The 23,571-nt window shown below is 46.6% G+C and overlaps 1 protein-coding gene across 1 annotated transcript in view; it reads left to right on the top strand.

The window, feature by feature from the left end:
* Positions 1-7,258: 7,258 nt before the first annotated feature.
* Positions 7,259-23,571, top strand: part of ADSS2 (adenylosuccinate synthase 2) — a 123,717-nt gene continuing 107,404 nt past the window's right edge. The window contains exon 1 of the mRNA XM_040429440.1: positions 7,259-7,627. Within this exon, the coding sequence (XP_040285374.1) occupies positions 7,439-7,627 (189 nt within the window). The 5' untranslated portion in view covers positions 7,259-7,438. The remainder of the gene's footprint in view (positions 7,628-23,571) is intronic.

Genomic DNA, 23,571 nt, shown 5'->3' with positions numbered 1-23,571 from the left:
ATATATATATATATTTGTTTATATTATATTGTTATATGTTACGAAGACAACATGTATCCAGTATATATATATTTCTCATTAGGAATATCTGTCTCTAAAAGAGTGTCTGTAAAGATGTGTTTTGTAACCGTTACTCACATCTTTGGTATGACAGAGGAGGTACTGATGTCTCTGTGAGAAAACAGGGCCATTCAAACTATTTATGAGTCAATAAATCAACAGTGTGAGAAACATTAAGTGAGACGCCTAGAGGTCTGTCTCTAATTGCTACAAGTGTCAGAATTAATCCCTATGGCTTTGAATTAAAGCTTCTAAGGTCAAAATGTATATTCAGACTTATATAAGTTAACCCTTTATACTATGATGCAGATAGCTTATACAGCAGTGCCACCTAGGTACCAGTAGGTGACATTACAACAGTAGCAAAAATGCATTCTGGGTAAGGTTATGATGTCACATTTTATCAATGGTCACGCCCATCCGACAATGATTGGAAAGTTCCAAACTAGGAAGGTGTGTCTAACTGATAAGTTTGTGATCATAAGCCATACACAGGAGAGAAAGAGGAGGTAGAAGGAAGGAGAGGAGTAGTTGAGGTCTATCAAGATGAAAGCCATGGTGAGATGCACTATGATGGACCACCCAGCTTTCCTAGGAGCAGAAGTGAGATTCCTACTAGGACTTGGTAAGAGACACAGAAAATGATATTTCATTTTATTAAGACTAATTTGATAGTGTGGATGAAATTATACCATCTAGATTGGCGAATAAATAAATAATTAAATTAATTGATCATCTCCATATTGAGATGTAGTCTTAGGATATTGTGAGGCTTCATTCTACCTGCAGAAGAATCTAGACTCATAATCTAACAAAGCATTAAATAATTGCTTTTATATATATATATATATATATATATATAGAGAACAAAGAAGTAGGACTGCACTCCAAGATAGTGATAAAATCAGCAAGTGGTTTATTCACCCATAATATGGCAAGTCTTGCGACGTTTCGGCTCACAAGAGCCTTCCTCAAGCTTGAGGAAGGCTCTTGTGAGCCGAAACGTCGCAAGACTTGCCATATTATGGGTGAATAAACCACTTGCTGATTTTATCACTATCTTGGAGTGCAGTCCTACTTCTTTGTTCTCTATACCATTGGGGATTGCCGCTACCCTGCGTTGGACCTTGCACCCACATGCTGGCTGGTGCTCCCACTGGACTTTTTCTTCTCTATATATATATATATATATATATATATTGATAGAACATTCTTCGCCAAGCTAAGTGATGGATTCCCACAGGAAAGATTTATTTCAAATCCTTTCCATTAAGATCCTAGATCCCTGTTATTTGTCTTAATAGTCTTACCTAAGTTATATATGTGAAAATAGTCCAGGATGGGGCGGAAGGATACAGTTGTCTCTTCTAAGTTATATCCTTGAATGGATTTGCCCATCTTGAAGTCATGTGATGTGTAGTTGGCCAGGGGGGGCAGAATGTATTTAGCAGTCTATAATGATGTCTAGGATTAGACATGCCCATCTTGATATCATGAGGTTTTCTCTGAACAGAAGTAATGTATATAACTTATGTTCATATTTTGATATCCTAACCTAATAATAGCTTGGCTATAATGTGACAAGTTATTTCCACTCACATGTATTGTTAAGCTTGTAATGCTTTATATTAACGCTATATATATTCATTTGCATGAATCATTGTGTTTATTTACTTATGTATGTTTATAATCTTGTAACCAATAAATCTGCATATTTTTATAATACCCGTGTATTATTGTATAATGCAAAACTACATTTTATCATTAACGTCATCTCACGTCAAAAAGAACTTATTTATCTGAGGAAATAGTCGGACTCAGATGTAAATTGTATCAATTAGGTTGTCTACAATTCACCAGGTCATGATTTTAAGAATTTATGACAAATTTTATAAATTTAATTTTTTTATGGTTAATTATTTTTATGACCATAATTAATAATTCTTAATTGAATTATTACCCACCGACACATGCAATGTACTGAGGCGCGAAACGGCCGTCGCCACGATCCTTGTTGCCTGCGCTATGCCAAGTCCGCCCCATGTCTGCAACAATAATGTCTGGTGTCTGCAATAATGATGTCTGAATAAGGAAGCTACTTTTTTGGCGAGTGCCGCCCACATTTGTTTTCTCCTCTGTGACATAAGTTGTAATTTAGAGGCAGAGCACCATCTGTAGTGAGGAAAACCCGGAATTGGAGGTTTTTTATGTCTTGGGAGAAAGTTTTGGGCAGTGCCTCCCCGTTGTGCTCTTTAGAAAATGTGACTTTCTGAATTCAGACATTAGTGCCAGCCGCACCACAGATCATCCAACGTCACCCCCCAAACTCCCCAGATATATAGCCAGTGTATGCATTATCCATTCTTTCTTTCTAAATTCAGAGTTACTGCCAGCCGCACCACACATCCCCCAATCATTGCCCTCCCCTCGAAGTGAAGCCGGTGTGTGCATACATTGACAAAAAAACCAAAACTACTTAACTACCTCTAACTACTTCTTCCGCTCCGTACTTGCGGGCTGCCCAGACGTAAGTTCGTTGCGCAATCCCCTCGGCGCGTGCTCCGGCGAGACCCGCCGCGTGAGTTCACAGGTCTCGCAGGATTGCGCAACGAACTCACGCCTGGGCAGCCCGCAAGTACGGAGCGGAAGAAGTAGTTAGAGGTAGTTAAGTAGGTTTGCTGACATTAAGCGTAGCGCAGCCGCACTTAACATATAGGGAGGGCCTGCTGCCGCAATTAAAAAAAAGCACTTGCGGGGCTGCGGGCCCTCCCCCCACTGCGCAAACGGCGGGGCTCAAGAGGCAGCTGCCTTGGGCCCCCCAGGAGCAACTGGGCCCGGGGCAGCTGCCCCTTTTGCCCCGCGTTAAAGGCGGCCCTGTTCAGCCCACTAGGATTTAGTATTCTTATTTATAGTGGACTAAATCCCAGGAGGCAGGGGGACTTACTGTCAAAACGGGCTGTATTCTAGTGGGCAGAGGGACTGGTTCTTCAGCCTACCAGGATTTAGCATCCTTTTACAGAGCAGGCTCAAGCTACTTTCACACTAGCGTAGGGCTCAGCAAAAGCGCTTCCATTACCGATAATACAACCATCTGCATCCGTTATCAATGGATCCGCTTGTATTATCTTTAACATACCCAAGACGGATCCGTCATGAACTCCATTGAAACATCAGTTTTCTATTGTGTCACAGTTAAACGGATCCGTCCCTATTGACTTACATTGTGGGTCATGACGGACCTGTCTTGCTCCGCATCCCAGGACTGAAAGAAAACTGCAGCTTGCTGCGGTTTGCTGTCCGGTATGGGAAGGCAACCAAACGGAACGGAATGCTTTTTAAAGCATTCCGTTCTGTTCAGTTACGTTTTGTCCCCATTGACAATGAATGGGGATAAAACGGAAGCGTTTTTCTACAGTATTGAAACCCTATGACAGATCTCAATACCGGAAAATAGAAACGCTAGTGGGTAGAGGAACCTTGTCACTTTGGCCAAAACAGGCTGTATTTTAGTGGTCAGAGAGACCAGATCCTTCTGCCCACTAGGATTTAACATCCTCATACAGAGTGGGCTAAATCCTAGTGGGCAGAGGGCCCTGGTCCTTTCAATCAAAAAATGGGGTATTCTAGTCAGGCTGCTTGTTTTAAGCTATACAGTATGTGCACTACCAGTGAATGTCTGTTGTCATTTTATTTATTTTTTTATTGTTAAACAGACAAATGGCACCTTCTGTTTTTCTGAAACAAAGGAAAAAAAAGTACTCTAAGGCCCCTTTCACACGGGGCGAGTATTCCGCGCGGGTGCAATGCGGGAGGTGAACGCATTGCACCCGCACTGAATCTGGACCCATTCATTTCTATGGGGCTGTTCACATGAGCTGTGATTTTCACGCATCATTTATGCGTTGCGTGAAAATCGCAGCATGCTCTATATTGTGCGTTTTCCACGCAACGCAGGCCCCATAGAAGTGAATGGGGCTGCGTGAAAATCGCAAGCATCCGCAAGCAAGTGCGGATGCTGTGCGATTTTCACGCACGGTTGCTAGGAGACGATCGGGATGGAGACCCGATCATTATTATTTTCCCTTATAACATGGTTATAAGGGAAAATAATAGCATTCTTAATACAGAATGCATAGTACAATAGCGCTGGAGGGGTTAAAAAAAAATAAAAATAATAATTTAACTCACCTTAATCCACTTGCTCGCGCAGCCCGGCTTCTCTTCTGTCTTCATCTGTGCTGTGTGGAGGAAAAGGACCTGTAGTGACATCACTCCGGTCATCACATGATCCATCACCATGGTAAAAGATTATGTGACGGACCATGTGATGACCGGAGTGACGTCACCACAGGTCCTTTTCCTGCACACAGCTAAGATAAAGACAGAAGAGATGCCGGGCTGCGCGAGCAAGTGGATTAAGGTTTTTAACCCCTCCAGCGCTATGTTACTATGCATTCTGTATTCAGAATGCAATTATTTTCCCTTATAACCATGTTATAAGGGAAAATAATACAATCTACAGAACACCGATCCCAAGCCCGAACTTCTGTGAAGAAGTTCGGGTTTGGGTACCAAACATGCCGATTTTTCTCACGCGCGTGCAAAACGCATTACAATGTTTTGCACTCGCACGGAAAAGTCGTGCATGTTCCCGCAACACACCCGCACCTTTTCCCGCAACTTCCGTGTGAACTCAGCCTAATGGTTTTTGTCCAGTTTTTTAGATCAATAAGAATGAGCTCACATTGACCGCTTACATCTCACTGCAGCCAATCACTGGTCTCAGACTTCACAGCGACAGTGCTGGAGTGGCATGGCAGGAACGAAAAGAGTTTGTTTTAGTTTTCTTTCTAACTGCATTTAGTACCCTTGTTATTTTAGTTTTTCAATTTTTTGGAAAAATTCTTAATAAAAAAAAAAGTTAAATCACCACTAGACTTCTACAGGTATATAAAATACAGGTCCTTTAGCCCACTAGAACTCAGCATCCTTATATAAAAGGGTTTATGCACACGACCGTATGTATTTTGTGGACGGCAAAAAATATGGATGACGTCAGTGTGCATTCCATATTTTGCGGAATGGAACAGCTGGCCCCTAATAGAGCAGTCCTATCCTTGTCCGTAATATGGACAATAATAGGACATGTTCTATTCTTTTGCAGAACGGACATACGGAAACGGAATCCACACAGAGTAACTTCGTTTTTGTTTTTTTTGCGGACCCACTGAAATGAATGGTTCCCCATACGGGCAGCAGAAAAAAACGGAACGGACACGGAAAGAAAACACGTTTGTGTGCAGGGACAGACTGGGAACTTAAAGTGGCCCTGGAAAAAAAAACTAAAAGTGGCCCCATTTTGTAGGCAGGTCCAAATTAACAAAAGGCGGGGCAACACAAGAAGGCGGGATCAACAATACCATTCCAGCAGAACCAAATAACACAGTGCAGCACAATATACTGACCCAAAAGCTGGCCATCTGTGGTGGCCATCAATAGCTACCATCTTCTGTCCTCCTCCTTCAGTTGTCTATGAAGCAGGGGGCTTAGGAGGTGCGGGCCACAGCTGTTGAATTCAGGAGACCATGTGTGGTCACTGGCAGGGTACATGAGTACCTGATTCTCTGTTGAGAGCCCAATATGTACCCAGTCAGCGGCAGAGAGGACTTGGGTGGCCCCTTGGGGCATCGGCACACCAGGAAATTTCCCTGTAGGGTCTATGGCCAATCCGCCCCTGTTTGTGTGAATGAGCCCTAAATCCTAGAGGGCAGAGGGACCAGGACCTTTGGCCCACTAGGATTTACTCAACCCTCTACCAAACACCCAGCACAGCTGCATATGAGCTTATGTCAGGGCCGGTGCAACCATTAGGCGAACTAGGCGTTCGCCTAGGGCGCCGGCCTGCTGGGGGTGCCCTGGTGGGCTCCCTCTGACTGGGGCTGCAGCCCTGAGCGAGCGGCTCTTGAGCCGCCACCAGCGCCGTTACAGGGGGGCCAGGAGGTGGAGGTCCTTCTTAAATATGGCAGAGCAGGCATCTGCTTACCCTGATGGCAGGTGCCTGCTCTGCCAGTAAATTACCAGAGGAGAGGAGTCGGGCGGCGAGGAAGGCTGTTCTAGCAGCTCCCTACTGCGCCCTCTGTGATGCCGGCCCCGGCATACTAAACGGCGCGCTGGAGGACTGAGGAGCTGCACCACACTGGACCCCAGGGAGGTGAGTGTTTCAGTGTTTGACTGAGTGAGTGTCTGCCTGTGTATTTGTGTCAGTGAGTGAGTGTCTGCCTGTGTATTTATGTCAGTGAGTGAGTGTATGTATGTCTGTCTTTCTGTCAGTAAATGTATGTGTGTCTGTCTATGGCCAATCGCAGTCTGTCTATGACACAATCGTCTGTGTGTGTGTCAGTGAGTGTGGCTGTCTGTCGGTCAGTAAGTGTCTGTGTGTTTGTCTGCCAGTGAGTGAGTGTCTGTCAGTGAGTTTCTGTGTGTGTGTTTCAGTGGGTAGTTGTATGTCTGTCAGTGAGTGTGTGTGTGTCTGTCAGTGAATGTGTGTCTGTCAGTGAGTGAGTGTGTGTCTGTCAGTGAGTGTGTGTCTGTCAGTGAGTGTGTCTGTCAGTGAGTGAGTGTCTGTCAGTGAGTTTCTGTGTGTGTGTTTCAGTGGGTAGTTGTATGTCTGTCAGTGAGCGTGTGTCTGTCAGTTAGTGAGTGAGTGTGTGTCTGTCAGTGAGTTTCTGTGTGTGTTTCAGTGGGTAGTTGTATGTCTGTCAGTGAGCGTGTGTCTGTCAGTTAGTGAGTGAGTGTGTGTCTGTCAGTGAGTGTCTGTGTGTGTTTCAGTGGGTAGTTGTATGTCTGTCAGTGAGTGCGTGCGTGAGTTTCTGTGTACGTCATTCAGTGAGTGTCTGAGTGCGTGTCTGTCTGTCTGTCAGTCAGTGAGTGAGTGACATGAGGGGGCCGCAAAAATCCTTGCACCGGCCCTTGCTTATGTGTTAGCAGCATTATATGTGGGAACTATGCAAGTTTAATTTTTTGTTTGTTTTTTACGGCAATAAAACGTATTTATCTAAAAATATGTTTTCGGGTGCGCACATTTTTTGCATGCGTCTGTTGCGATCCTAGCACGGATGTTTCACGTTTGCAGCACCCTGGTGTGCCTTCCTTACTCTTTGAGCAGTTTACTCTGAGGACCAGCAGATGGCGCTAAATAAAGCCAAATCCCGCCATCTGCAACTTACATGCGGAAGGAGGTACTCAAAGGGTTACCGTATTTTTCCTTTCCTTCCTATCTGGTGGATAAGTTACGAAAAGCCGCACGATATTTCAGTTTAACTTTGCCGTTTTTTTTTTTTTTAGCTATTTCCTCCTTGTTATATGATCCCAAGGTATTATGTCTCTGGGCAGCAGACTGACGCAGACAGCCATCATGTCTAACGGAGAAAGCACGCCTGGCCCCGGAAATCTTGTGGCAGAGCCGAACAAAGTGACTGTGGTGTTGGGCGCTCAGTGGGGCGATGAAGGGAAGGGCAAAGTGGTGGATTTGTTGGCACAGAACGCAGACATCGTATGCCGCTGTCAGGTGAGCTGAGGGCCTGGGAAGGAAGGGCAGGCTGCAGTAGTCATGGCACGGCGTGGAGCAGTGCTGGCCTGCAGTAGTCATGGCACGGCGTGGAGCAGTGCTGGCCTGCAGTAGTCATGGCACGGCGTGGAGCAGTGCTGGCCTGCAGTAGTCATGGCACGGCGTGGAGCAGTGCTGGCCTGCAGTAGTCATGGCACGGCGTGGAGCGGTGCTGGCCTGCAGTAGTCATGGCACGGCGTGGAGCAGTGCTGGCCTGCAGTAGTCATGGCACGGCGTGGAGCAGTGCTGGCCTGCAGTAGTCATGGCACGGCGTGGAGCGGTGCTGGCCTGCAGTAGTCATGGCACGGCGTGGAGCAGTGCTGGCCTGCAGTAGTCATGGCACGGCGTGTAGCAGTGCTGGCCCGCGGTAGTCATGGCACGGCGTGTAGCAGTGCTGGCCCGCGGTAGTCATGGCACGGCGTGTAGCAGTAGTCATGGCACGGCGTGTAGCAGTGCTGGCCCGCGGTAGTCATGGCACGGCGTGGAGCAGTAGTCATGGCACGGCGTGTAGCGGTGCTGGCCCGCGGTAGTCATGGCACGGCGTGTAGCAGTGCTGGCCCGCGGTAGTCATGGCACGGCGTGGAGCAGTGTTGGCCTGCTGTAGTCATGGCACGGCGTGGAGCGGTGCTGGCCCGCAGTAGTCATGGCACGGCGTGTAGCGGTGCTGGCCCGCAGTAGTCATGGCACGGCGTGTAGCGGTGCTGGCCCGCAGTAGTCATGGCACGGCGTGTAGCAGTAGTCATGGCACGGCGTGGAGCGGTGCTGGCCTGCAGTAGTCATGGCACGGCGTGTAGCAGTAGTCATGGCACGGCGTGTAGCGGTGCTGGCCTGCAGTAGTCCTGGCACGGAAATACGATTGGCATCATTAGTAACTCCTGACCCAGCGCTGCACGGGGATGGAATGTCTCCCTGCGGTGACACGTGGGCGCCATTAACTACTAGGCGCCAAACGGTATACCGTCCGTGTGCTCCTCCACCCCTGTCACAGGACAGGTGTGTTCCACGTCTGGTTTGCTTGTAATGGCGTTCTGCCCAGTTAGTGCATGAATGCTGCTGGAAGGCCATGACTTCCTCTTCCACCTTCCTGTACTGTATGTTGCATGGCGGGTAAGGGCACGGGTCTGTCATCTGGGCCTTCACTGGTTTCACAAAAATGAGCTTTAGCCTTTGCAGTTGGACAGGAAGGCCTGCAATAACCAAGTTATGGTTCCTGGTAGCGGAATCCATAACAGAATTCTTAGATGTGCTGGGCCTGAAAACACAAGTCTGCTCATTCCTAATGTTTTTCTTTCGCATCCATGTGGCTGTGGAACGTGGCCTGTTCTGGTCCATATTGTGGACAAGAATAATCCGGGAACTTATATTGATGGCCCATCTGGATAGGTCATCACTATATTAGATTGGTGGTGGTGGTCTGTCATCCTGGACCCCTCCCTATCAGCTGTTGTCACAGGTCGGTGCTCCATGGTACTGTAATACCATGTGGAAAAACCGCATGTATTCCACAACGTGTGCAGGTGCTGCCATACAGTCATTTTTTTAATTTTTTTTTTAATGCAGTTTTTGAAACCAAAATCAGGAGTGGATTATAAAAGGAGAGCGTATTATTAACCCCTTAAGCCCACATTCACACAGCAGTGAAATATGGCTAATAGGTTTTAGCTCAATCTAAGTAATTGGGGCTGTACACATGGTCCTTTTTAGTTTTTAATCTCTAGTGAATAGCAGCTTTTTAAGGCTTCGTTCACATCACCGTTCAGCCTTTCTGTTCTCCTGCTCCATTTAGGAGCAGAAGGACGGATTCGGCACATAACTGAGCCAAACCGAGCCCTTAGGACCCCATAGACTATAAGGGGGTCCGTTATGTTTCCGCTCAGAAGATGATTTTGGAGCGGAGACAAAAGTTGTGGATTCAGGACTTTTGTCTCCACTTCAAAATAATATTCTGAGCGGAAACATAACGGACCCCCTTATAGTCTACGGGGTCCTAAGGGCTCGGTTTGGCTCAGTTATGTGCCTTCTCCGTCCTTTCCGTTCTATATTTGGCAGTTTTCGTATGGACCACATTGAAGTCAGTGGGGCCATTTTTAATTAATATTTAGACAGGAGTGCACCAGTCTAAGGTCTTTCACACGAGCGTGATGGATTGGCTCCGGGTGCGTTCAGCGAAACTCGCACCATTTTGCAAGCAAGTTTCTTCTGCTATTGCGATAAGTTTTTTCAGCGCGGATGCCATGCATTTTTCACTGAAGCCCCATTCACTTCTATGGGGCCAGGGTTGCGAAAAAAACGCAGAATATAGAACATGCTGCGTTTTTCACGCAATGCAGAACTTATGTGTGGAAAAAAACCTATGTACAGTACACAGACCCAATGAAATGAATTGGTCAGGATTCAGTGCGGGTGCTATGCGTTCATGTCACACATTGCACCCGCGCGAAAAACTCGCTCGTGTGAAAGGGGCCTAAAGGTAGTTAAAAACGGGTATACTAGTGGAAAAAGGACTTTTAGCAGTTAAAATGGGGGGGGGGGGGGGGGGGGGGAAGTAAAATCTACTTGAGAAGAGTCCTGGTTATCCATAATCTCCTGCTCTCCCCGCCCACCTGCTGATGGTTGGCAGTTCTCAACTAGAGAGAAAGGGAGAAAACTAGGTAGAAGACAGTCAGCCATCAGCAGGTGGGCGAGGAGAGCAGGAATTCATGAATAACCAGGACTCTTCTCAGGTGGCCGTGACTCTTTTCCAGGCCCAGTCTGCAATGATTGTGATGTTGGTTCTCGACGACCACTTACTTAGAACTTATAAATGACAGACGGCTGAAATCAACTCGCATGTCTCTACTTTATTCTGCCGTTAGTATGGGCAGCATACCGTTGATGACGGGTTCTCTTTTAATCCGGTTTGGTGTAAAGACACCCAATAATATGTAAAATAAGCTGTTCATTATCAGAACCAGCATACAATGTGAGGTGGTGCTTTGCATACCAGTTCCACTGGTTGCTTAGCAGCAGTGGACGCTGCAGGTGTCGCCTCACAACCTGCCCGGCCGCCTTAGCTATCATGTAACCCCCCCTTCCTTCCACGTCTTCCAGGAGTGGCACGTGTGGCGTGCGTTCCACTGGCATGAAACCGGGGGTTCGGGAAGTAGTAAGGGGAGTTTGCCGGCAGCATTTAAAAGAGAGGTCTGGCTCAGAGTACCACTCCACCTCCTTAAACAAGGGTGAGATAGGGGACACTTCCCCAGAGACCATAAGACAGACCATTGTCCCTTAAGTGCCTCTTTATAGAAAAATGAGACCGGGGTTTATCGGAACCAGTAAGGCTACATGCACACGAGAGTGGAAAAAAACCTTCTGTTAAAAAACGGACATTTTTAACTGACGTTTATTTCACTAATGCCTTTCTGAGAAACGGACGTTAAAAGTGGACCCATTCAATTGTATGGGGGCAGTCCGTCAATGAAAAACTGACAAGATAGAACATGTTCTATTTTTTGTCGTCCATTTTTCACTGACAGTCAAAAAAATTGCAGTGTGAATAACCCCATAGACTACCATTGGTCTTAAAACAGACGTCTGATGGCCGTTAAAAATAAAATAAAAAATCTACTTCACATATACTTTTTTCACGTGCATTTCGTGTGCATGTAGCCAAACCCTGCTCTGGGCTTAATATTAGCTGACATAGGCTCGCCATATTTTTGGAGTGGTCAAATTCTAGACCCCCATTGCGACAAAAAAACAGGGGCTGTATATACCTGACTCAAAGTTTTTATTTTATCATTTTCATTATTTTTGTCCTTATTACGCCATACGTTTTGTTATTCACTCTTAAATCCCCTCAGGAGTCTTTAAATAAGACAAAACATGTCATGTTGGGACAGTAGTGAGGGACTGCACTAGGGATACGTCCCGTCTAGGGGTAGGTTCCTGACAGGGTCGCCCCTATCGGAGCGGGTGCTCCGTATTTGGCAGGCGGGGACTTAGAGCCCCATCTCTTTCAATTGTAGGGTTGTCAACTAAGGGCAAGTTAGCAAATTGCAGTCTCCAATGTACAGAATGGCCGTGTGCATGAGGCCTAAATGGAAGAAAATCTTCCTGCATCGCCGCTTTCGAAGACCCATAACTTTCTTATTTTTCTTTCTATGTAGTTACGTGAGGGCTTGATTTTTGAGGGACGACTTGTAGTTTTCCTTGGTATCATTTTGGGGTAAATTGCGCTTTTTGATTGACTAAGAATAAATTAACAATTCTGCCATTTTGAAATTTTTTACAGTTCACCGTAGGGGGTAATTTACATGATATTTGTGTACTGCGGGTCTTTATGGACACGGCAATACCAAACGTGGGGGACATTTTATTTTTGCTATTTTTTTAAATTGGAAAGTGTATTTTATATAATTTTTTTTTTTTAACCTTAATAGTTCCAGAAGGGGACGATAACCCGCAATCTTTTGATTGCTTTTAAAATACAATGCATTATCCTTGTAGTGCATTGATTTTAATGTCAGTGCTTTACTGACATTGACCAGCAGGCTGTGCAATATGGCTGATCTGATCGCATACATTTTCTTTTTCAGATGCCGTGGTCAAATGTGACCATGGCATCAGAGCAGTCCGGAAGCCGTGCGCTTCTGCTCCAGTAACAACGTTCCCCGGCTGAGATCGGGGAACCTGTTACACTGATCTAGTAGACCGAAGCCTCAAGCAGGCTTCAGAGTCTATTAGAGGAATATGGAATATGCCAATACAGGGCACTAGGTGGCAGCAATGTATTATATGCTATAGCCATCAATGAACACAATGGGCAATCTAATGATTGCCAGGTATAGTCTCCCAGGGTGACTTATTTATAAAAATTATTATATATTTTTTTTTTTTATGTAACTGTACTGACCTGGAGAATGAAGATAACAGGTCAATTTTACCGCATAATATTTTTAATAAAGACCAATAAAAAAAATAAAAAGATTTTTAGCTCAAAATGAGTACAATGTAATAAAAAACTGCCACCAAAGGTGTACATAGCTTTTAAAGGCTAAGGCCTCTTTCACACTTGCGTTGTCCGGATCCGTTGTGCACTCCATTTGCCGGAGGTGCCCGCCGGATCCGTAACAACGCAAGTGAACTGAAAGCATTTGAAGATGGATCCGTCTTCAAAATGCGTTCAGTGTTACTATGGCACCCAGGACGCTATTAAAGTCCTGGTTGCCATAGTAGTAGTGGGGAGCGGGGGCGCAGTGTACTTACAGTCCGTGCGGCTCCCGGGGCGCTCCAGAATGACATCAGAGCGCCCCATGCGCATGGATGACGTGATCCATGCGATTACGTCATCCATGCGCGTGGGGCGCCCTGACGTCACTCTGAAGGGAGCCGCACGCACGGTAAGTATACTGCTCCCCTGCTCCCCACTACACTTTACCATGGCAAACAGGACTTTAGCGTCCTGGAAGCCATGGTAACCATTCAGAAAAAGCTAAACGTCGGATCCGGTAATGCGCCGAAACGACGTTTAGCTTAAGTCCGGATTAATGCCTTTCAATGGGCATTAATTCCGGATCCGGCCTTGCGGCAAGTGTTCAGGATTTTTGGCCAGAGCAAAAAGCGCAGCATGCTGCGGTATTTTCTCCGGCCAAAAAGTTCCGTTACGGAACCGAAGGCATCCTGATGCTTCCTGAACGGATTTCTCTCCATTCAGAATGCATGGGGATAATCCTGATCAGGATTCTTCCGGCATAGAGCCCCGACGACGTAACTCTATGCCGGAACACAACAACGCAACTGTGAAAGAGCCCTAAGTACGCCTTTGAAAAGGAATATTGTGGAAACGCTTCGTAGTGCTTTCAATCCATACCTCCGCAGAAAGATTGAAAATGTTCTATATTTGGCTGTAATCTGCAGATCGCGGACCCATTCAAGTCAATGGGTCCGCATCTGTGATACGGAGTACACACAGCGAGTGCCTGTATATTGCGGACTGGCCATTTCCGGTCCTCAATACGGGCACTGAGCAAGTACGGTCGTGGACATGAGCCCTAAAGCTGAGTCGCAGAGCTCGGCGTCATCCATCTAAGGGCTCATGCACATGAATGTATATTTTTCTGCATCTGATCTGCACTTCAACGGGTTATAGTCCGCAAAAGATGCGGACAGAACAAATTCAAAATTTTGAAAAATTTGGTATTTTGAAATATGAATTTGCCTGCTTTTAAGACATATAAGCCCCATTCACACTTACCGTGGAATCCTGACATTTTTGGGAGTTCACCTGGAGGGGTTGTGTGTGTGTGTGTGTGTGTGTGTGTGTGTGTGTACACGCACACATCCGCAATATCTGTCCCTGACTTTACTCAGACCTTTTCTCCTCAGAGCCCTACTACTAACTACGGATTATGTCCGAGTGAGTGCATTTGTGAAAACAGCAGTAAATGTTCCAGAAAATCGCAGTGGACCATACCTAAAGTTCCCGTGCCTTACCTACGGACCTGAAACAATTTCCCATTAGGGGCCTTCTTAACCCCTTGGGGACCCATGACGTACCGGTACGGCATGGTTCCCGAGTCCTTAAGGACCCATGACATACCGGTACGTCATGGGTTTAAAACGCGATTGCGGCGGGGGTTAATCGGAACAGGATGTCCGCTGAAATCATTCAGCGGGCATCCTGTCACAATGGAGATCGCAGCAAACAGCAGGTCAATTCAGACCTGCGGTTTGCTCCGTTTCCGATCCATTCGGGTCTCCGGTGACCCGATGAACCGGAAAAGGACTGTGATCGGTGGTGTGATTACACACCACCAATCGCAGTCCGAGCATTTGGGAGAGGCGGTTCTGGCCGTGGTGCTGATGATGGCTGCTGTCCAAGGTGCTGATTGGTGCGGGGAGAGAGGCGGGAGATTCAAACTCCCGGCGCTCCTCGCTCCCCTCCGCTTCCTGTTTCAGCACCTGCACCGTCCTCACCAGCTCCTGCGATTTTTTTTTTTTTTTTTTTTGGGTCGTCGGCACCCATCACCCTCCAGGTAGGTTAGGGTCAGTTTATCTAAATTTATTGTTTTCTAGCTTTAAGACCCTAGACCCCCCTCTGCCACTTGGGGCCCCCCCCCCCCCCCCATCACCACATTTATTTATTTTTTGCCGTGCGCTGACTGGCCGGCACTCTTAGCGTCCGGCCACTGTTAGCGCATCGCCCGCCCCACCGCTGATCAGCAAGTTTGAACTTTTTTTATTTTTCTAACACTTGTCCGTTTTTGAAATATATTTTTTAAAACTTTTTAGTATGTGAACACCCGTGCCCCCACACACACGCACATACAATAAAGTTTTACACGCACGCACATACAATAAAGTTTTACACGCACGCACATACACACGCGCGCACACACACATACCCATGGCCCGCCGGATGTTCTCGGTGGAGGAGGCATACGCCCAGCTTGCCTCCGAATCCGAGAGCCCCAGTGAGGATGAGGATAACCCCACGTTCCTCTTGTTATCCGCATCCTCCTCATCATCATCTGTTGACGATGAGCCCCCGAGGCGGCGGAGACGCCGCCAGGCGGAGCCTGGGGCCCCACATGCTAGGGACCCTGTGGCCCACCCTAGTACGAGCCGCCCTGGGGCTTGTACTGGTTTCCCGGTCCACCAAATAAGCCGAAGGGAGCCCCCTGCCGGTGAACTTAGCTGGTGTCCCCCAGTGGATTTTGAGCCCGAGATTCCGGATTTTGTTGGCAATCCATGAATCCAGATTCCCACAGTGGGGTTCACTGAAATTGACTTTTTTAGTTTTTTTTTTCAGTGACCCATTTGTGAATCTGATGGTGGAGCAGACGAGCCTGTACGCCCAACAGTTCGTTGCTCAGCAACCGGGCTCCTTTCTGGCTAGACCCGGTGGCTGGACGCTGGTCAGTGCAGCCGAGATGAGGACATTTTGGGGCCTCGTGCTGCACATGGGACTAGTGCAAAAACCAAGTGTCAGGCAATACTGGAGTGGGGACGTCCTCTACCAGACCCCACTCTACAGTATGGCCATGACACGTCCCCGGTTTGAGGCCATCCGGAAATGTCTGCATTATTCAGATAATACAGCATGTCCCCCCCGAGGTGATCCTGCCTATGACCGTCTGTATAAGATACGGCCGGTCATCGATCACTTCTGGGCCAGATTTGCGCAGGCCTACGTATCTGGAAGGGAGGTCGCGGTTGATGAGTCTCTCGTTGCGTTCAAGGGGAAACTCCTTTTCCGCCAATACATTCCCACTAAGCGGGCGAGGTATGGCGTGAAGCTGTACAAAATTTGTGAGAGTACCTCAGGGTACACTTACAAATTTCGTGTGTACGAGGGGCGAGATTCCCGTATTCAACCCCCAGAATGTCCCCCCACTCTGGGTGTTAGCAGGAAACTCGTGTGGGACCTTATGTACCAACTGCTAGATAAGGGTTACCACTTGTACGTGGATAACTTTTATACTAGCATTCCCTTGTTCAGGTCCCTTGCCGCCAGATCCACGTCCGCTTGTGGGACCGTGCAGAAAAATCAGCGCCACCTCCCTGCCGATCCCCAGGGGTGAGACCCGTGCCCTTACCAGTGGAAACCTGTTGCTGGTCAGGTATAAGGACTAGAGGGATGTCCTTGTACTGTCCACAATCCACGGTAACAGCATCACCCCTGTCCCTGTGCGAGGTACCGCGGCAACGGTCCTCAAGCCCGATTGTATCGTCGACTACTATCGGTATATGGGAGGAGTTGATCTCTCTGATCAAGTCCTCAAGCCATATAATGCTATGCGCAAAACCCGGGCATGGTACAAAAAAGTTGCGGTCTACTTGGTACAGGTTGCCTTGTACAACGCTTTTGTACTATCCTGAAGCGCTGGCAGCACAGGGACATTCCTCCAATTTTGAGGCAGTCCTCAAGGACCTGATTTTTTTCAGACCGGGAAAGAGCAGGCCGGAGTACCTCGGGAATTGGAGGCGCCCGGATCGTCCCTGGCAAACATTTTCCAGGTGTGGTCCCCCATACTGGAAAGAAGGGATGTACCCAAAAAAGATGCAGTGTGTCACAAGAGGGGGATACAGAAGGACACCACCACTCAATGTGACACTTGCCCCGATCATCCGGGCCTCTGCGTTATCGATTGCTTCAGGGAGTATCACACTTCCATGGAGTACAAAATTTTTATAATCCCCAACAGTCCCCTAGAGAACATAAAAAACTATGGCTCTCAGACTTTGGAGACACGGAAACATTTTTTTTTCCCCCAAAAATATTAGTTTTAGTGCAGGCATCCTCAAACTTTGGCCCTCCAGATGTTGTAAAACTAACTCCCAGCATGCCCAGACAACCTACAACTATCAGCAGGGCATAGTGGGAATTGTAGTTTTACAACATCTGAAGGGCCGCAGTTTGAGGATGCCTGCTTAGGGTCTCCAAAGTCTGAGAGCCATACATATTGGGCATCGCCGCGTCCGTAAGAATCTGCCCTATAAAAATAACATTTGACCCAACCCCCCCGGGTGAACAGCGTGTAAAAAAAGCGCCTTTTTTTTGTCACCTAACATCACAAAAATTGGGTGTAGTTTCTAAAATGGTGTCATTTTTGGATGGTTTCTATTACGTAAGCCTCACAAAGTGACTTCAGACCTGAACTGGTCCATAAAAAGTGGGATTTGGAAAATTTCGGAAAAATTTAAAAATTTGCTTTTAAACTTCTAAGCTATGTAACAGCCCCAAAAAATAAAATATCATTCCCAAAATGCGAAAAAAACATGAAGTAGACATATGGGGAATGTAAAGTCATCACAATTTTTTGGGGTTTTACTATGTATTACAGAAGTAGAGAAAATAAAACTTTAAAATTTGCAAATTTTTCTAAATTTTTGGTAAATTTGGTATTCTTTTATGCAAAAAAATTTAACTTTTTTGACCCAATTTTAGCAGTGTCATGAAGTACAATATGTGACGAAAAAACAATCTCAGAACGGCCTGGGTAAGTAAAAGCGCTTTAAAGTTATCAGCACTTAGCGACACTGGTCAGATTTGCAAAAAATGGCCAAGTCCTTAAGGTGAAATAGGGCTGAGTCCTTAACCCCTTAAGGACACAGACCTATTTCACCTTAAGGACCAGGCCATTTTTTGCAAATCTGACCAGTGTGGATTAGGGTTGTTGCGGGTATCGAAATTTCGATACCCAATCGATACTTTTGTCCCGGTATCGATACGATACCGGGATTTCCGTTTTTTCGATACTGGGCTGCGCTTCTGCGCAGTCTAGTATCTCTGAACATGAGCGCGCTGCTATCGGCGCGCTCATGTTCTCTCTCAGCAGCACGGGGAGAAGGAAGCTGTCCTCCCTCCCCCTGTGCTGCTGCCGCTGCCACCAATGAGAAGAGAGGGGCGGAGGAGGGGCGGCAATGAGAAGAGAGGGGGTGGAGGAGGGGCGGCAATGAGAAGAGAGGGGCGGAGGAGGGGCGGGCGCACTGCGCCACCAATGATAGGATTACTATCGGAGCGATGGGAGGAGACATCAGCTTCACTAGTGGGCGTTCCTTTTCCCTGTGCTGCGATTGGACAGCGCTACAGCCAGGGAGAAGGAACGCCCACTAGTGAAGCTGATGTCTCCTCCCATCGCTCCGATAGTAATCAGCAGCATGTGGAGCAGGAGAGGAGACAGTAATGGGGCACTGCGGGCGAACGGAGCGGCGCCCAGGACTAAATGGTGAGTGCTGAGACATCGCTGGGCGCCGCTCTGTGTGGCCTAATAGTGAAAGTCTGGACTCATATACAGTAGTCAGTCTTTAACACATACAGGAGGCGGGTGCCGGCAGCAGAATCGCATTGCCGGCACCCTGCCCCTGACAGGGAGCTGCGATCAGCGGCAGTTAACTGCCGCTGATCTGCTAGTACCCGCCTCCTGTATAAAGGGGTAAAATCATTGGTGGTGCAGTGTGCCCCCCCCCTCAATCCCCCCATCCCATTAAAATCATTGGTGGCACAGTGCGCCGGCCCCTCTCAACCCTCCAGTATTAAAATCATTGGTGGCAGTGGCCACAGGGACCTCTCCACTCCCCCCTCATTGGTGGTGCAGTGGCAGCTTCTGATCGGAGCCCCAGCTGTGTAAGCCTGGGGCTCCGATCGGTTACCATGGCAGCCAGGACGCTACAGAAGCCCTGGTTGCCATGGTAACATCCCTGATGCTGTGTGCACAAAGCACAGAGCAGCAGGGACAGTGTGGAGTCCTATTCACCCTGATAGAGATCTATCAGGGTGAATAGGAAAAGGGATGAAAGATCCCAGGTTCTAGCCCCTAAGGGGCAAAATAGTTATTAAATAAAAAGTGAAAAAAAAAAAAAACACTAAAATATGAAGTATAAATCACCCCCCTTCTCCCAATTTCACATATAAAATATATAAATAAACATATTACATCGCCACGTCAGAAAAGTCCAAACTATTAAAATATAAAAAAAAAATCTAGGTGGTGAATGCCGGAACAGAAAAAATAAAATAAAAACTGCGCGATTCGCCATTTTTAAAAATGAGGAATGCACGTGGCTTTTTTTGTTTATTTTTTTCGCGTGGTATCGAATGGTATCGAGTATCGCAATACTTTTTCATGGTATCGAAACCGAATCAAAAATTTGGTATCGCAACAACTCTAGTGTGGACATGCTGCCACCACCACAATTGACCTGCGGTTTTCTGCGATCGCCGATACGGGCGGGTCAAATGACCCCCCCGCGTTGTTACGGGATGCCGGCTGAATGATCTCAGCCGGCATCCCGTTCCGATTAACCCCCGCGGCGCCGGAACCCCGATTTTAAGTCAGGACGTACCGGTACGTCCTGTGTCCTTAAGGACTCGGGGAAATAGGGCGTAGCGGTACGTCCTGTGTCCTTAAGGGGTTAAATACTAAACTGTCAAATCATCCCTTAATTCAAAGATTCATCAAGGGCGCTATAAGATTATGTACGACTATAAGATCCTCAAATTTAATTGTGGAGTAGAAATTTATTTACCCTCCTTTTGCCACAATCCTCCTTCGGTCCAAGAAATAAAATATCAGAATATTGATGTTCGTAGATGTACCCTTACATATCTGGGGGGGTCACCGAATCCTTTAGAACAGGGATGCTCAACCTGTGGCCCTCCAGCTGTTGTAAACTACAACTCCCACCATGCCCTGCTGTAGGCTGTCCAGGCATGCTGGGAGTTGTAGTTTTGCAACAGCTCGAAGGCCGCAGGTTGGGCATCCCTGCTTTAGAAAATCAGATCATATCCTCCAGTTCCAAGGAAAGAATAAAGACCAAAAAGCCAATAAAGCTACTATTGCTCGTTGGATTAAAGCTATAATTCACCTTTGCTACAAATATAGGGACCTTGCACCTCCATCAGGACTTAGGCTGGGTTCACACTTGAGCGTATTTGATATGCGCGTTTAACGCACGTTTTTGTCACGGGTTTTATGCACTTTTTTGTCCATAGTCAACACGCGTATTACGCGCGTTTGTGTGATTGACAGCATCTTGGTCAGGCTAGACATTTGCCTCTCACTAGGGTGTGGCCTTTTATTGCCTGTTGCTATGTGCCAAACGCTCGTTCGCACGCGCGTTTTTCTGGTCACAAACGCGCAAAAGAACATATTTGCCCGTTCCTATGCAATCCTATGGCCGCAAACGCGCGACAAAACGCCCCAAAGAAGCTCAATAACTTTTTTGAGCGTAGGGCGTTTTTCAGTGCGTTCAAGCGCGCTGTAAAACGCTCAAGTGAGAACCAGGGCTATAGGGAAGCATTGGTTTTCATGTGTTGAGCGTTTTACAGCGTGTTTGAACGCGCTGTAAAACGCTCAAGTGTGAACCCAGCCTAGAGAGCTTACTCTACCTGTGCCATTTCTGCGTCTTGGGCGGAAAGGGCTTCAGCATCCATTGACAAAATCTGCAAAGCAGCTACCTGGGCCAAGCCAATAAAAAAAAAAAAAAAATTCAATTATAAATTGGATGTAATCACCAACCAGGATCTGTCCTAAGGATGCAAAGTCCTATCGCCAGTAGTCCCTCCCTGTTTATTTTATTTTATTTTTTTACTCTATTAAATCTCATGTAACTGCCATTGTGGAGGTGTCGGGGGAAAAGAGCAAATTACTCTTGCCTGGTAATTGGATTTCCCAATAGCCTCCACAGTGGCACCAGTATTCCCTCCCCAATGGTTTTACATTTTTTTTTTTTTTTTCATTATTTGTCTAATACAAGCATTTTTTCTTTCACTCCCGTTTTCTTTGTAATTAACTGAAGTACACTGCTCAAAAAAATAAAGGGAACGCAAAAGTAACACATCCTAGATCTGAATTAATTAAATATTCTTCTGAAATACTTTGTTCTTTACATAGTTGAATGTGCTGACAACAAAATCACACAAAAATAAAAAAATGGAAATCCAATTTTTTTAACCCATGGAGGTCTGGATTTGGAGTCGCACTCAAAATTAAAGTGGAAAAACACACTACAGGCTGATCCAACTTTGATGTAATGTCCTTAAAACAAGTCAAAATGAGGCTCAGTAGTGTGTGTAGCCTCCACGTGCCTGTATGACCTCCCTACAACGCCTGTGCATGCTCCGGATTAGATGGCAGACGGTCTCCTGGGGGATCTCCTCCCAGACCTGGACTAAAGCATCTGCCAACTCCTGGACAGTCTGTGGTGCAACGTGACGTTGGTGGATAGAGCGAGACATGATGTCCCAGATGTGCTCAATTGGATTCAGGTCTGGGGAACGGGTGGGCCAGTCCATAGCATCAATGCCTTCGTCTTGCAGGAACTGCTGACACACTCCAGCCACATGAGGTCTAGCATTGTCTTGCATTAGGAGGAACCCAGGGCCAACCGCACCAGCATATGGTCTCACAAGGGGTCTGAGGATCTCATCTCGGTACCTAATGGCAGTCAGGCTACCTCTGGCGAGCACATGGAGGGCTGTGCGGCCCTCCAAAGAAATGCCACCCCACACCATTACTGACCCAATGCCAAACCGGTCATGCTGGAGGATGTTGCAGGCAGCAGAACGTTCTCCACGGTGTCTCAAGACTCTGTCACATCTGCTCAGTGTGAACCTGCTTTCATCTGTGAAGAGCACAGGGTGCCAGTGGCGAATTTGCCAATCTTGGTGTTCTCTGGCAAATGCCAAACGTCCTGCACGGTGTTGGGCTGTAAGCACAACCCCCACCTGTGGACGTCGGGCCCTCATATCACCCTCATGGAGTCTGTTTCTGACCGTTTGAGCAGACACATGCACATTTGTGGCCTGCTGGAGGTCATTTTGCTCTGGCAGTGCTCCTCCTGTTCCTCCTTGCACAAAGGCGGAGGTAGCGGTCCTGCTGCTGGGTTGTTGCCCTCCTACGGCCTCCTCCACGTCTCCTGATGTACTGGCCTGTCTCCTGGTAGCGCCTCCATGCTCTGCACACTACGCTGACAGACACAGCAAACCTTCTTGCCACAGCTCGCATTGATGTGCCATCCTGGATAAGCTGCACTACCTGAGCCACTTGTGTGGGTTGTAGACTCCGTCTCATGCTACCACTAGTGTGAAAGCACCGCCAGCATTCAAAAGTGACCAAAACATCAGCCAGGAAGCATAGGAACTGAGAAGTGGTCTGTGGTCACCACCTGCAGAACCACTCCTTTATTGGGGGTGTCTTGCTAATTGCCTATAATTTCCACCTGTTGTCTATCCCATTTGCACAACAGCATGTGAAATTGATTGTCACTCAGTGTTGCTTCCTAAGTGGACAGTTTGATTTCACAGAAGTGTAATTGACTTGGAGTTACATTGTGTTGTTTAAGTGTTCCCTTTATTTTTTTGAGCAGTGTAGGTAAAGTGGATGAGGCTTTTAACCACTTAAGGACCACAGGTTTATACCCCCCTAAAGACCAGGCCCTTTTTTACAAATCGGCACTACACTACTTTCACCGTTTATTGCTCGGTCATGCAACTTACCACCCAAATGAATTTTACCTTCTTTTCTTCTCACTAATAGAGCTTTCATTTGGTGGTATTTCATTGCTGCTGACATTTTTACTTTTTTTGTTATTAATCGAAATTTAACGATTTTTTTTGCAAAAAAATGACATTTTTCACTTTCAGTTGTAAAATTTTGCAAAAAAAAACGAGATCCATATAGAAATTTTTCTCTAAATTTATTGTTCTACATGTCTTTGATAAAAAAAAAATGTTTGGGTAAAAAAAAAATGGTTTGGGTAAAAGTTATAGCGTTTACAAACTATGGTACAAAAATGTGAATTTCCGCTTTTTGAAGCAGCTCTGACTTTCTGAGCACCTGTCATGTTTCCTGAGGTTCTACAATGGCCAGACAGTACAAACACCCCACAAATGACCCCATTCGGAAAGTACACACCCTAAGGTATTCGCTGATGGGCATAGTGAGTTCATAGAACTTTTTATTTTTTGTCACAAGTTAGCGGAAAATGATGATTTTTTTTTTTTTTTTTTTTTTTTTTTTTCTTACAAAGTCTCATATTCCACTAACTTGTGACAAAAATAAAAACTTCTATGAACTCACTATGCCCATCACGAAATACCTTGGGGTCTCTTCTTTCCAAAATGGGGTCACTTGTGGGGTAGTTATACTGCCCTGGCATTCTAGGGGCCCAAATGTGTGGTAAGGAGTTTGAAATCAAATTCTGTAAAAAATGACCAGTGAAATCCGAAAGGTGCTCTTTGGAATGTGGGCCCTTTGCCCACCTAGGCTGCAAAAAAGTGTCACACATCTGGTATCTACGTACTCAGGAGAAGTTGAGGAATGTGTTTTGGGGTGTCATTTTACATATACCCATGCCTGGGTGAGATAAATATCTTGGTCAAATGCCAACTTTGTATAAAAAAATGGGAAAAGTTGTCT

This window comes from Bufo bufo, chromosome 4 (assembly GCF_905171765.1).
Source record: "Bufo bufo chromosome 4, aBufBuf1.1, whole genome shotgun sequence".
Taxonomy (NCBI): domain Eukaryota; kingdom Metazoa; phylum Chordata; class Amphibia; order Anura; family Bufonidae; genus Bufo; species Bufo bufo.
Note: the sequence above shows the minus strand (reverse complement) of the source record. Positions and strands in the feature narration are given on the sequence as shown.